Here is a 14,203-nt window from a genome sequence, read left to right on the forward strand (position 1 = left end):
CATGAAGGCAGAAACTGTCATGCAGTGCTTTCAGGAGTGCCTGGTGGGTCTAAAACCATAGCAGGGACACCATACCATGTCCCAGCCGCCCAAAAATATGTGAAAAAAACTGTATTTTTCCCAGGTTTTGGGCCCCAACATTTGGGACCGGCCCATAACCTTGTACAGTAAAATGCTGCGCGCAACTGTAAACAATCCATCTGCCATTGAATCCAGCCAGAATAGCATAACAGGGGTATGTACACATGAAAGGGCTATCTACATATGAAAGGAATATGTACGCATGAAAGGGAGGTGCATTAATACATAAAAGACACAAATGATTAAAGGGGTATGTATGCATGGAAGGGGTATGTGCAGTAAGGGGTCTTTGCACATGAAAGGGATATGTAAACATCACCTGAATGATGAAAGGGGTATTGAAAGGGATGTAAAAAACCCAAAGGGAACATGTAAACATCAAAGGGTCATGAATGCATGATGAAAAGGGTATGTACACATTGTGAAAGGGATGCATGCACATGAAAGGGATACACACACATGAAAGGGGTATGTGCACATAAAGGGGTATGTACACATTATGAAAGGGGTGAATGCATAAAAAAGGGACATCTGCACATGAAAGGGGTATGTGCACATGAAATGGGAATTTTCACATGAAAGGGCAATTTGCCCAGGTATCAACTCAGTATTTTGGAGCCTGCATGTACTCAGTTTTTTGTACCTCAGACTCACTCTTGCATAAATTATACAATGTGCATGGAATCAACCAGTGCTTGATTCTTGAATGAGGCACAGCTTGCCTTGAGCTCTTGCATCTCAACTGCAAGCAGTTTCTAGAGTTTTTATTGCAGTGTAAGGCAGTACCCTTCTGCACTGGGGTTTCTAAGGTAGCCTTTTGGCGCAGTGAAATATCTACTACATGCACTTGAGGCTGACACTCAATCCACCAGGCAATACTTTTGAGTTTCTTATCTACTCTACTGTAACAAATTGGCTGGGTGTGTAAATCTTAAAAATGTATTTTGTTGGGAAATTCCAGACTATTATTATGTACAACACTGGGTCGCTACGCTAACCATAGCGGTTAGCGTAGCGTAGCGCAGCGCAAATGCGCTATTTTTTAGCGTAGTGTTAGCGCAATTGCACGCATATGCGCTAACGCTACGCGCACGCGGTGCGCAGCTATTTTAGCTGATAGCGTAGCGTTAGCGCAGATGCGCGCAATTGCGCTAACGCTAAACATGCAGGGCGCAAAAGAGCGCGCGCTACGCTGCGCTACAGCGCCTTTAGCGGGAAAAAAGGGCTTTTTTTCCGCTAAAAGCGCTGTAGCGCAGCGCAGCGTAGCGTAGCGACTGTAGCGGCGCGCTAACGCTAACAAAGAATTGGCGCGCTGTTAGCGCCGCTGAAAATTAGCGTAGCGTAGCGGCGCTAACAGCGCGCTAACGCTATGCAAAATAGCCGGGCGCTTTTTGCCGCTACGCTAACGCGTAGCGCTGAAATAGCGTAGCGTAGCGTAGCGACCCAGTGTTGTTATGTACTAGAGGCCAAGTTGGCTTTGCCACTGCAATTATAATTACTAGAGGCCAAAGCGGCTACGCCGCTGCAGGGTCTAAGCAGGTTTAAGCTCCCTGGTCCCTGCATGCCCCTTCCTTGCTGAATGGCCTCACCTCCACCAGATAACCAGTCCAAATCATTAGAATATTTTCAATCTATTGATTTCAGACAGGTTCATCAATCTTGGAGTTTGCTGCTTACAAAGTTAGGACTCCATAAATGATTATTATCTCCAGTTCTTTTGGAGAACCAAGCATCCCATCCCCACTTGTAGTGTTACTATTCCAAAAAAAAGAGGGAAGAAGAATGAAAAAGATATCAGCTCTGTGATCTTTCAGGTGTACTGGGGAAAGTAGGATGAAATGAGGCCACCTCAAGAAGAAATAATTTTAAACATCTTCATTGGATTCTTTCCAGTTCAAGGTTGGAGATACTTTCATCATGCTCTTCAAATCCGGATCATTCATAGTGGTCTGAGGCTACATGTCTAACCAACTAATTTTTTTAGTCCCAGACATGTTAACATTCATTCAAAATTGTGGCTCCTGTTCAGCAATATTCTTTTTGCTAAGGTGTGGAGAAGTAGATAGTCAAGACAGACAACCAATTGCTCATCAAACATTATAAACATTGTGATAACCCGCGGCCAGAGGCAAGAAGTCCACACTCCAAAAAGCCTCACAAAGAATTTTGCAAAGAGCAAAGAGCTAGTTAAACTGGGCTCACAATGGTGTAGTTGATGGTGGGACAGTAGGGCTTGGAGCAAGAGGGATGTAGAATCATTGGTTGGGAGGGCAAGCGGGGTTGAATGGATCATGGAGGTCTGGGTGGGGGGCTGCAGAGCCAGTTGCTGATCTATCTGAGCGTGCTTGCAAGGGTCGTGGTCAATGGAGTGGAAAGATGAGAAATCAATATACAATTAACAACAAAAGAACAAAAGTACCTCTATAAAGAATTATTATGTATATATATATGTGAGTGTGTGTGTGTGAAAAGCTTCCCGAAATTGTCTAAGATAATAAGATTAAAGAAACAGTATAAGGACAAACCACAAAGTGAAGAATCTGTTGCTGGTAGAGGAGTAAGGAAGATGTCAAAGTAAGAGAAGACAGCCCATATATGTATATATATATTATATATATATATATATATATATACATGTAGGAGCACGTTAGGCTGGATCTTAATGGTGCGCCGAGGGCCAACAGAAAGTCATAGATGGGGCCGAGGGAGCGTAACTCAAGGCTCGAGATGACGTTTTCAATCCGGATCACCTGGTTCTCGAGGATCGCGGCGAGAAGGAAGCCTTCTCGGCCAGTTGGTGTATGTATACCACCCCGCCGAGAGGAAGCCCTCTTGGCGAGCTGGTGTACGTGTTCCAGCCCGCCGAGAGGAAGCCCTCTGGGCGAGCTGGTGTACGTGTTCCAGCCCGCCGAGAGGAAGCCCTCTCGGCGAGCCGGTATATGTATACCAGCCAGCCGAGAGCAAGCCCTCTCGACGAGCTGGCGTGAAGCCCTCTCGGCGAGCTGGCGTATGTATACCAGCCAGCTGAGAGGAAGCCCACTCGGCGAGCTGGTGTGTGTATACCAGCCAGCCGAGAAGATGCCCTCTTGGCGAGCTGGTGTATGTATACCAGCCAGCCGAGAGGAAGCCCTCTCGGCGAGCTGGTGCATGTATACCAGCCAGTCAAGAGGAAGTCTTGGCTGGTGTCCGCATACCAGCCCGCCGGGAGGAAGTCATTTTGGCAGGCTGGTGTACATTATACATACCAGCCCGTCGAGAGGAATCCCTCTCGGCGACAAGCTGGTGTGTGTGTACCCACTCGCCAAGGCGGCGAGCTCTTCGTCGGTAGACTCCAGCCGGATCGGGTAGGTCAGCAGATGGCCGTTCAGGAGCTTCAATTTTGGCCGCTTCGGCGCGCTCCCTCCGCTCCCGCCTGCCCCTCCGCCCTCTTCTCCCCCGGGACCGGCTGTCAGTTTGTTCGTCGGGTGCGGCGAGCTGGGGCTGAAACTTAAGGGCGCATGGACCGTCGCTCCGGACACTGTGACCATTCGGGTCCAAAAAGGGACATTGTCAATCTCCTTAAAATCTTACATAATAAGAATTGCTTGGGGAAAAGGAGGAAGGGAGAGAGGGCGTACCAGCCTCGAGTCTGATGACCAATGCAGCCAACTGTCTGATGTGATTGACATCCAGCATCCTTGGGGCCGGTTCATAGACTTCATCGACCTTGGAGTCGGGCCGCCGAGCGAGGCGCCCTGGTTGTTGATTCTTCCGGCCAACGAGCGCGGATAGATCAGCGAGATGAACTCGGGCATCTCCAGGCCTTTAAGCCGCTTCTTGCCGATCTCAGAGACCCCGAAGTCCATCTTGCAGATTGATGCCACATCTTGGCGTGTCACTGGGGATCTGCTTCAAAGTGCGGGTTACCCCAATGGATGCCCATCCGTACGGACAGCCCGAAGGCTGAACTTGCCTCAGCAGCCGCCAGCGGGGCCACGCCGCCGTTTGTTGAGTTCCTTGAGTTCGACCTCGCCAAGATGGCCGCGGGGAAGAGGCCCTGGCAAATTGCTGAGTAAGGCGGTGCGAGGCGTCGTCAGGCTCGCAAATGGCAGGGTTCGCCGGGGCGCCTAGGGAGTGGATGTGGCAACAGGGTGCCTCGTCCTACTGAGGCGTGGAGATTGTAGTGAGGGATGGCTGGAGGGCGGACAGCCATGGCTGCAGATTGGAAATAGTGGGACGGTGGGCGGTGGCGAAGGCGTGTCATAGAGTGATGGCCAGAGGGGTTTTACGACTGGTGCGGTGTATTGTCGAGGCTGGATGCGGGTATAAATAGAGCGGAAAGAAGAGGGGAGAAACCCCAGGGGCATCGGTTTTGTCCTAACCCCTCCCTGGAGCGCCCTAATCACTTGATTAGGCCCTCCTTGCAAAACAAAACCAACCGGCCCCTATTTGCTTGTTGCTGCGGCACGGCTGGAGGGTCGTCCATAGGACTCCTGAAGTCTTTGGGGACATTTCAACAGACTGCGGGTGTCTTTAGTGTATTTAGGGGCCTGAGGCCTCTGAAAAAAAACTGTAATAGAAATACGCCAAAACTTAGATCTAAGTTTCCACAATTGTGTGGATTTAGGAAACTTGGATCAGTTGCATCATCTCCCATGGTGCATATTATCTTGCTTCATAATTCTAGCCACACTTTATTTTCCCTGCCTGGCCCAAATGATTTGATCAATATTCACCTAGATCCTTGGGACCAGTCAGAAATAAAAACAACTAGTTTGCTTCACCACCGTAGAATGCAATAAACATGCTAGGACGTTTCCCATTTGAAATTCTTCAGAAACAGAGAAATTTCAAACCAGCAGAGCATTTGAAGTTTCAACTTACAAGCTCAAGCCAATGTGGCTGGTAAGTTAATGAATTTCTGAAACCAGCAAGCAGCTCTACGTAAGCAAATGGGTGTGAACTGACCTGAAAATTGATGGGTGTGGTCAATGATTTTTCACAATTTTGCCAGTGGTTAGATCATGGAGAGGGGTGTGAGTTTGACCTTCAAGATTCACCAAGGGAACAACTTGATTCTGAAAGGACAAAGTTGGTCAAATCAAATAGTTTTGATTCTATGATGCTCAAGCAGAGCCAATCTGACATCCACTGTTTTCTTTCCGGGAAAAATAAACAGGTACTTCATGGCAGAGCAGCAAAAGAACTACTTGATCAAGATTGTGGATGGCAAATTAGTTTGGGCCAAAGGTACAAGCAGTTCTGTTGACTCTCTAGTCATGTACTCTGGCCAACGGGGGATCAGTGAGATGTCTTTGAGTGTGTGTTGTGCTTGTGGTAGATTCCAGGCTGGTTGACACAGCGCGCAGTAGACATAAAGACTTGAGGCATGGGTACGGAATCGTTGATGCAACTCCGGAAGAATTTTAAGCTGCCAAAGAACGGGGTGAGATCACATCCAGTGATTCAGATTCCTCAATGTCAAGCTCCACAAGTTCCATCCTTTCACAAGACGCACACCATTACACAAAAGCAACCCCTCAAAAGTCTGGCGTTGTGCCTAAACGCAAGTCAGATGTTGATCCCAAAGCAATCATGGACAACTTGCTCCAAAAGACTCTCAATGCCAACACTTGGATCTTTGTCGCGGATCAGAGTGGAAACATGGATCCGCGACAAATATCCAAGTGTTGGGATCAAACAAACTGGTAAAATTCAGCACAGTAGCTTCCTCGCTGGCAGTCATGTCATTGCTGGAGGCTTCTTGAATTTGATCAGGGGCAATTGACTTTGTTGAGTCCTCTCAGCGGACATTATTGCACCGGCTCTGATCAGTTCAAAATGTTTTTCAAGATCTTAGAGCATGAGTGGGGATGCGACATGTCAAGGTGAGCTGAGAGATCTCAAAGCCTACATAAAAGCGGCGGTGCGGATTGTCTCAAACTGATGAAACTGTTCATTGGTCATAAAAGTGTCTAGATTTCGAAAGCCTTGTTTATGTTTGGAGCCACTTCAGCAAGAAGAAGGCGGAGATCAAGGCTATGATGAAGAAGCTGTGGAATAAGCACAACGATCAAGATCCGGAAGCGCTGGCGGCGGAGAAGGAAAAGAATGAAGACCGGCCGGCTCAAGTAGCAGCAGAGCACGCTTCCCACCAGGGAAACTGGCAAGAAGCTGTGCGAGTCAATCGACTGGCAAGGGTGGCCGGGGAAGAAGAGCGCAAACAAATCAAGAAGCAACAGGGCGCACTCAAAGATGGACGGCTGCGGAACTCTGTCGTCCTGCCGAGTCCGCCGCACGAGGGCAAGAAGAAGGAAGACATGACGGATGACAAGCGAGTGGAGCGCGGGGCTGCTGTAAGTGTCTTCTCTACTCGCTTACTCGGGGGTTTCGCTCGATCTGACCTTCTGTTGTACCTTACAAATGTCCATGTAGCTCGTCGCAAGAGTTGAAGAGGTTCTGTAACCCCTTTGACCGGAAGGATTCCTTCCAGTCAAAGAGGCTACAGAACCCCTTTGACCAGAAGGAATCCCTCCGGTCAAACAGGTTTTGTAACCTCTTCGACTGGAAGGAATCCTTCCGGTCGATTTTGAGGGGCAGGTACCTGCCAGTACCCGCTCTGACCCACTCCGCCGGTGCGGGTGTCCAATTTTGCCAAAAAAAAGGCGCGGGTACCCGGGTGCGGCGGGGCCATCTCTAGTTTGTTGTAAAATCATGTTTGTTTTTGTCAAGTTTGGCATTTGTAGAAGGAAACCCCTTCTTGTTTTTTTTCTGGAAGGTGTAGAGGGGGAAACCTTGATATTTTTTTTTGTGATTTTTGTAGATTTGTAGGGGAAACCCTTGAAGTTTTGTTTTTTGATTCAGAGGCTTTAATAAACTCGGATTTAAGCAAGATTCCATGGTGGCCTGATTCATGGATGCACAAGGTATATGTAACCCAGCTTTTAGAAACCCAAATGTTTTTCTCAGAATTGAGCAATTCATAATGTTTGGATCTCCAATGAAGACGCCCATATCTTTCTGCCAGATCTGCACCCCCCAATGATTATAATTTAGAAATCTTAAAAAAAATTGTAATGGGGAGGGGGGGGGTAAAACAAAATCCATGTGTGTTCCTTATATTAAGATGGACTTACTTGGCGCACTGCGGAAAACTCTTTGCGCACTGTGGGGGTTGTTGTCCTGACGTCCAGCCCCCAGTGCACGCTTCTGCCACAGCTCTTCGCGCACTGCATTTTCCCCCAAAAAATCGGCTTGCATTTCTTGAGATATCTAAGTTTAAACTTAGATTAAAACCACAGATTTGCCAAAAAAAAATTCAAGAGTTTCCCCTGTACATAAGCATTTTCCCAAACAAATAAAAGGGTTTCCCCTACATACAACCTAAAAAAACTCCAAACAAAAGTAACAATTCAACAATTTTCAATCTATTTACATAAAAAGCAGCTGATTTGACGAACTCCCAGCCTGTGACATGTCACAGGTGAAAAGAGACCGGGTTTAACCCGCTCAGCCTGGCGCAAGTGCGTGGGGCAAAAGTCAGGGCTGGAAACCCCTCAGCCAATTGCAAATGCAATCGGGGAGGGGGAGGATCACCACCAGTCTGCTGCAGGTGCAAGCGGAGGGAAGGTCACCTGGGGGGAAAGCAATCCTGAAGGATCTGGTGGGATTATATACCCATCAGACCAACTGAAGTGTACGCGGTAAGTTGGCCCTTCCGGTACGTCCAATAGAGGACAACGGTTGCGCGGGTGGAGTGGCTGATGCATGGCTATACCATGAGAATTCTGTAGCTTGGTCTGAACATCTGTGCTGCATTAATGATCAACAGCCATGCCAACAATCCCATTCCCTGCAAGTTTCTTCGCCATCTCCAACTCCTATTGTGGCCTCGCCTCCTTTTTTGGCAACCTGCGGTGGCTCCTCAGAAGTGGACTCCAACTACCTCCACACATACTCACTTCGCCGACACACCAAGACACATACAATGTTGTTCAACATCTAGGACAAGTACTACGAGCAGTCAAAGAGGGGAAGATTGCGTGCAGCAGCGGACTGGGCCTCCCAAAGATTGCAAGGCCTGCTGCTGGTGCTGCTGACCAGATATCTTCTCAGGAGGGCCCGGCCGCGTGGTTCAAACCGGCTCAAGCTCTACATGCCCACTTCCATTCGTCGCTCATTTACCACTCCAATCCGACCTCTGCGCCATCCTCTGCGAACAGCAATCCTCCTTGCTTGGCCCTTGCCCACCCCCTGGCTGCTGAGTTAATTGTCTCTCCCTCCGCTCTTTCTCTCTAAAACTTATAATTGACCCCGCCGCACTTGCTCTGTTCTCTTCAACGGCCATCCATAGATCTGTTGTTTGCCTGAGTATTCATGCTCCGAAGCCTAATCAAAAGCTGTCTACTCTGCTCCCAATGGGCAGACAACCAGCTTGGTCTTTAGAGATTTCACACGGACCAACTGAATACAAGATGAAAAGCCAAGCCAGGCGTTATAAGAACTGGCAAGTGTTCATACTGACGACCTGACGGATGATCAGGGTGCTGGATGGCAGCCAGATTGCGCTCGGATTCACGCCTCCAACCGCTTCTCAAACAAGAACAACCCAGCCACAACCTTGGTGCCCGCTTCAAGGGAATCGGCTTGCTGTGGCAAGGGATTGTGCCTACCCCGAAGGTCACCATCCTGGACCGAGACCATGTAGTTTATATTCTTGGGTTCAATATGCTACGCTCGGCCTCATCCAACCACCATTTGACTCCCTCGACCGTCTCAAGGCTGCCGGGCGGAAACTCGGCAGAGGGGTCAGCTTTAGAGAGTATGATAATCGGGCCAGCGTGCACCAGCTTGCCCTCCAGAGCTTCTTTGCGAACTCCCTCAGTGGCGCTTTGGCTGCGACTCTTACTAATCCATTCAATGTTGTCAAAACATGTAAACAGGTGTCCCCTTACTCTCCCTCACTTCGAGGCCCCCATGAATGCCCAGGCCGTGAGTTTTTTTGTTGATTTCACCAAGTCAACAGGCACGTAAAGGGTGATGGCTAAGTTTGACTTTCTTCTTCAATCCTCATCCTGCTACTGGTCATTATGTCAATTTAAAATAAATTATTGAAAAATATCAAGCAATTAACACTTGAATGACATGCACAATGGCAACAATACTGACCAGGTTGGTATTGTCATTGCTAACTGAAATGATGATCACATCATTTCAAGCCTATATCTCTTACATCCTTTCCAATAGCTTACTTTTGTTGTACATTTTTTTCTTAGCCATGTAGCCAAAATCTTCATTAAGCTGCAATACCGCTTACATGTTGTGTGTAAGGAAAGTAAAAATTTGATTTGATTAAGAAAGGAGTAAATGCTGTGTAACATGCAGGCATGGGTCCCCAAGAAGAATTATGGAAATGTGTATGTTGTAAAATGAGACCTCAAAGATGTAAGCAAACTCTGGCTACATGAGCACATGCTGAGATTCATATCAACTTCAAGGCATCAAGTTTTACAAGGCAGAAAAAAATTGTTTTGATGTGCTTCATTTTTAGAAGCACAAATTTGTACTTTTCTCTCCCAAGTCCCTTCCTTCCTGGAGAAGCAAGTGGTATATTTCTTACCCAATGTTAAAAACAGATTGCACTTGTTCATAAAGTCCTGAAAAACTTATTGGTCTCAAGATGGCAAGCAAGAATTGTTAAAATTCTTCATAAGCCACAAAGCTGCCAACCAAAGCAAGGAAAAGAAACCCAGTCCATAAGAGTTTGATGATAATAATCAAAATATAATGAAGTTGTTGTGAGTTGTAGCACGGACTCCCTGGTGCAGTCTCTCATGAACATGGCTAACACACACACGTCCATGATGATTTCATGGACCACAGATTCATGGTTTTAGAGGCTGGAGTCCTTATCCTCCAATGTACCATATACAAAGACCCTGAAACCCAGAACCCCAAAACCCAAGATCACGTGTTCCTCTCCACAGACCTGACCATAACAAAATTGAATGTACACAGAGGTTTTAAACCACACATGAATTATATTATTTCAATTGAAATTCTGCATTACAGCTCTCATGAAGGTATTTTGAGTAGCAATGTCCACAGGATGATCAGTTTTGAGAAGAGTAGATGCATGTGATCCAGAACCTTGCATCAGATAGAACCCATGCCACACAGAATCACCAATGGCAGTAAACAAGCACTTTCAATGGGTGGAACAGCTGTGATACAGCTGATAAAATAAGGCTGTGCCCCTGGAAGTGCAGCGGCGTAGCCGCCTTATACTCTAGTTTTTTGATGAATCAATAGAATGGCTTTTTATGATCCCCCAAAAAAATAATCAAGTCATTTAGGGGTCTCCTTGAGCCTAGAGAAAATTGACATGAAAAAATCATATTTTAACGCAACAAGCATTTAAAAAGCCACTTCCTGCAACCCAGTAGGCACAAAAACTTCACAGTACAATAGTGCATGTGCAATTTCACAGCCTGATAATTTTCAGAACTTTCACCAGCTTTCCTGTAGCTCAAATAAGTATTTAAGGTGTTCAAAGTTGAAATCATAAAATTTTCAATACATAAAATCATAAAATCATAAAATTTTCAAAGGATGATTTTATATGTACCATTTTAGAAATGGTGCTCTAATTTAAGTGTTTGGGTGGTACATATTTTTTTCAGCTTAGATTTTATGATTTTATGCAAGTCAACTTTGAACACCCTTATTGCGTTTATTATTTTGTGTATATGTATAACTTTTTTGTTACACACACCAAAGGCACAAATTTTTGAGAGCACAGAGAAATATGCTTCAAATTAATTTCCTGAAATTACTAGCAATAGTGTCTCATTATAAAATGAGATATAAGGGGTGCGCGGCAGGATTAGTAGGAAAATTACTGCTAACTGTATAGCTTTTTTGTTACACACCCAAACAGCCCCAAAATTTCAGAAATGTTTTCATTGTGGATATTCTCCGCGCAATAAATTTCTTGGAAATAGTGTGTCATGATAACATGAGATATAAGGGGTGCGCGGCGGGCTTAGTATAAGAAAATGGCTGCTACATGTATAGATTTTTTGTTACACACTGAAAAAGTCTTAAATTTTCAGGAATGTTTCAATTTTGCATATTCTCTGCGCCATAAAGCTCTTAGCAATAGTGTTTCATTAAAACATGAGATAAGTTAGCAGTCATTTTCCTACTAAGCCCACCGCACTACATTTCATGTTATCATGACACACTATTGCCAAGAAATTTATGGCACGGAGAATATCCACAATGGAAAAAAATTCTGAAATTTTGGGACTGTTTGGGTGTGTAACAAAAAAGCTATACAGTTAGCAGTAATTTTCCTACTAATCCTGCCGCGCACCCCTTATATCTCATTTTATAATGACACACTATTGCTAGGAATTTCAGGGCATTAATTTGAAGCATATTTCTCTGTGCTCTCAAAAATTTGTGCTTTTGGTGTGTGTAACAAAAAAGTTATACATATACAGTTTTTGTGGCTACTGGGTCGCAGGAAGTGGCTTTTTAAATGCTTGTTGCGTTAAAATATGACTAGAGGCCAAGGCGGCTGCGCCGTTGCAGATTTCATGGCAATTCTCCAACCAAAAATGGGTAAATTTGATACCAGTAACGGTACCATATCAATAGTTTATCAATTTTTGCTTTGTTACAGCTGCCCTTAGCAGTAATGGCAGGGCACTACCCACAGTCAATTTTTCTCACTTTTCTTTTCCAGTGCCATTACATTACTTTTTTTCAGAAGAAGTTCATTTATATCATGTTACAGTAATGTGCTGAAGGTCTGTGACCTGTTCATTCATGGCACAGGCACCAAATATTTCAAAGCTATGTCAGATTTGGAAGAAGTAGCCACCAGTACTTTTTTCAACCTGAACCATGATTGCAAAATGAATCATCAAAAGTCCCTTGCTTTGGAATGCCCTGGTAAAGCCTGGGTTGCCACCATGCTCCCTTGCAGAAAGTGCAACCCATGAAGGATGGACTGGTAATTGCAAAACCTTGGTGTGAGAGCTTTCACCCTTTTTGTGGTAGTTTTAGAAACCCCCCCCCCCCCTTATGATGTATTCTCCCTACAAATAATCACACCTGTGGTGCCAGTTTAAATGCCTGAATTTTCTCTTTCTTTTGGTGTCAATCAAATCTTTTCTCTCCTCACAATCTCATCCCTTTCCTCTCCCAAGTTTCTCATTTTTGAGTGTTTGGCCAGAAGTGTGTCCATAAATTCCCCCAAATTGCCTGAAGAGTTAATTGAAATACAGAATCATGTTCTCCCTCCACCTTGACATATGGGTGAGGGAAAGAATTCCCCTTACCATTTCTGGAGTACAGTGAAGCTGAGATCCTCAATACCCTTCATCTAAGGTTGCTTTCTCACAATCAGTATGTGTTGTGTAAATTCAAAAAGTTGGTAAAAAGCAACCAACTTTTTGAATTAAAGTGATATCTCCAAAGCTCTTAAATTGGAAAATTCTGATAACTCAAAAGCCTTGACTTGAGTCAAATGGAAATCATGCCTTGTTCCACAACCAACAATGAAGCTCTAGACTGGGAGTACAAACAAATTATACAAGATGTAAGTAATTAGTGTCATAAGCAAAGCAGCAACGTGGGATTGATATGTGAAAAGTTCAACCAAAAATTCACAACAGCTATGCAGGTTTTTTAAAGAACGAGGCCCCCAAGTCCTTATTTGCCCTCCAAGGCAGCAGAGCATCGAGCGTGTGTGACCGATCACCAAGGAAGCGACAAGGTCCTAAAATCGCGAACAAACAGGTGATTAGGACATTAACCCCAGACAGACACACATGTAGTGCCAAAGCGCTGACGAGTTTGCTTTTGAACGGGAACCAGCCACTTCTGTCCACCCGGTTGGACCTCTTATCGGTCCGCACGACCGGAGCATCTTCTTCGGGGATGCGATCCCCCTTGTGGCGAGCGATGGCCATGAGGTCTGAACGGAGCTGTGAGTAGTGGGCCTGGGCAACGGGTCTCTGATGGGCAGTCGCCACCTCGATCGCGCGATTATGTACATGGTCCGCCGCGAGGGCGGCGATGAATCCCTGGACACAAGGGGCAGAGATGGGGGGGTCTTCGTTGAGTTCAAATAAGCCCGGGCCGCCAACGTGGAAGACAGCGTCTTCTGCTTGCGCGGGCGGAGCTCTTGCTGCCGCGATGGGGTCCGGAGAAATCGGCCTCGGAGGAGAAATTGGCCGGCTGGCGGTCTCGAGCCGCTCGACGTTCCGTTGGTGGGCCGCGGAACGGACATGGCGACTCCAATGCGTTGTCCCCCTCGCTAGGGGACAGAGCTTGCAGTAGTATGTGTTGTCAGAGTAGGTGAAGTCAAGGTCGGGGTTCATTTTCAGTTGCGTGGTCGGAGAGAGGTTGTGGGGGTGATGGATCGAGGGCCGGAGCGGTATGAATGGGAATCGACGGGTGCTGCAACACCCCACTCGAGCGGAGAAGCCAGGTCCCTCGGCAGGGGGTGTTTCCTCCCCAGTACGGTATCATTGCCTGTAAGGGTCGCCGGCCTGAAACGGGGGGTATGCTCAGGTCGATGGCCAGCGTCATCAGGTCGCCGAGAGGCCGCCTCGCCCGCGCGGTGGGGCCAGACGCCTCAGTGGGTCGCCACACAGGCGACCGGGGCATGTAGGCGGTGTGGGGGCGGCCCCCTGATGTGGGCCTTGCATGCCGCCTACCTGACCCGGCCGACCCGGTGGCGGCCCCTAGTGGCGCCAAGGCTGCGCAGGTGATTGACGCCTGCCCGACCATCCCGACAGGTTGGCCTGCGGGACGGACGACCAGCATTGCATGGATTATCCCCTCGGACATGCTTGTCCGACAAGAGCTTGGACAGGCATGTCCGACCAGTTGCCGGACATGGCCGTCCGACGGGTGGTCGAGCCCACCCGTCGGATCCCCCCGTTCGAGCAGAAGTTGGACATTTCTGCTCGACAGGTCCTCGAGCAGCTTGGCCCGACCACCCGTCGGACTTGTTTGACCGCTCTGCAGTCGGACAGCGCAGCCCGAGCTTCCCTCGGACTGGCTGGTCGGACCACATCGTCCGAGGAGCTTTTGGACATGTCTGTCCGACCGGCTTTCACTGGTC

At 47.1% G+C, this 14,203-nt stretch overlaps 4 protein-coding genes across 4 annotated transcripts; 1 reads left to right on the forward strand and 3 right to left on the reverse strand.

The window, feature by feature from the left end:
* Nucleotides 1-3,568: 3,568 nt before the first annotated feature.
* PtA15_10A690 (uncharacterized protein) lies at nt 3,569-3,926 on the reverse strand (the record flags this gene model as incomplete). Its single annotated transcript, XM_053160892.1, has 2 exons — nt 3,569-3,598; nt 3,699-3,926. The coding sequence occupies 2 exons, from the start codon at nt 3,924-3,926 to the stop codon at nt 3,569-3,571; spliced, it is 258 nt and encodes an 85-aa protein (XP_053024821.1).
* Nucleotides 3,927-3,955: 29 nt separating this feature from the next.
* On the reverse strand, nt 3,956-4,273 carry PtA15_10A691 (uncharacterized protein; the record flags this gene model as incomplete). The annotated part of the gene is made up of 2 exons (XM_053160893.1): nt 3,956-4,117; nt 4,226-4,273. The coding sequence occupies 2 exons, from the start codon at nt 4,271-4,273 to the stop codon at nt 3,956-3,958; spliced, it is 210 nt and encodes a 69-aa protein (XP_053024822.1).
* A 1,660-nt stretch (nt 4,274-5,933) lies between these two features.
* PtA15_10A692 (uncharacterized protein) lies at nt 5,934-9,359 on the forward strand (the record flags this gene model as incomplete). The annotated part of the gene is made up of 3 exons (XM_053160894.1): nt 5,934-5,948; nt 6,033-6,416; nt 9,336-9,359. 3 exons carry the CDS (start codon nt 5,934-5,936, stop codon nt 9,357-9,359), a joined length of 423 nt encoding a protein of 140 aa, XP_053024823.1.
* A 3,469-nt stretch (nt 9,360-12,828) lies between these two features.
* PtA15_10A693 (uncharacterized protein) lies at nt 12,829-13,605 on the reverse strand (the record flags this gene model as incomplete). The annotated part of the gene is made up of 3 exons (XM_053160895.1): nt 12,829-12,850; nt 12,973-13,533; nt 13,598-13,605. 3 exons carry the CDS (start codon nt 13,603-13,605, stop codon nt 12,829-12,831), a joined length of 591 nt encoding a protein of 196 aa, XP_053024824.1.
* Nucleotides 13,606-14,203: the final 598 nt, after the last annotated feature.

Source organism: Puccinia triticina, chromosome 10A, assembly GCF_026914185.1.
Source record: "Puccinia triticina chromosome 10A, complete sequence".
Lineage (NCBI taxonomy): Eukaryota > Fungi > Basidiomycota > Pucciniomycetes > Pucciniales > Pucciniaceae > Puccinia > Puccinia triticina.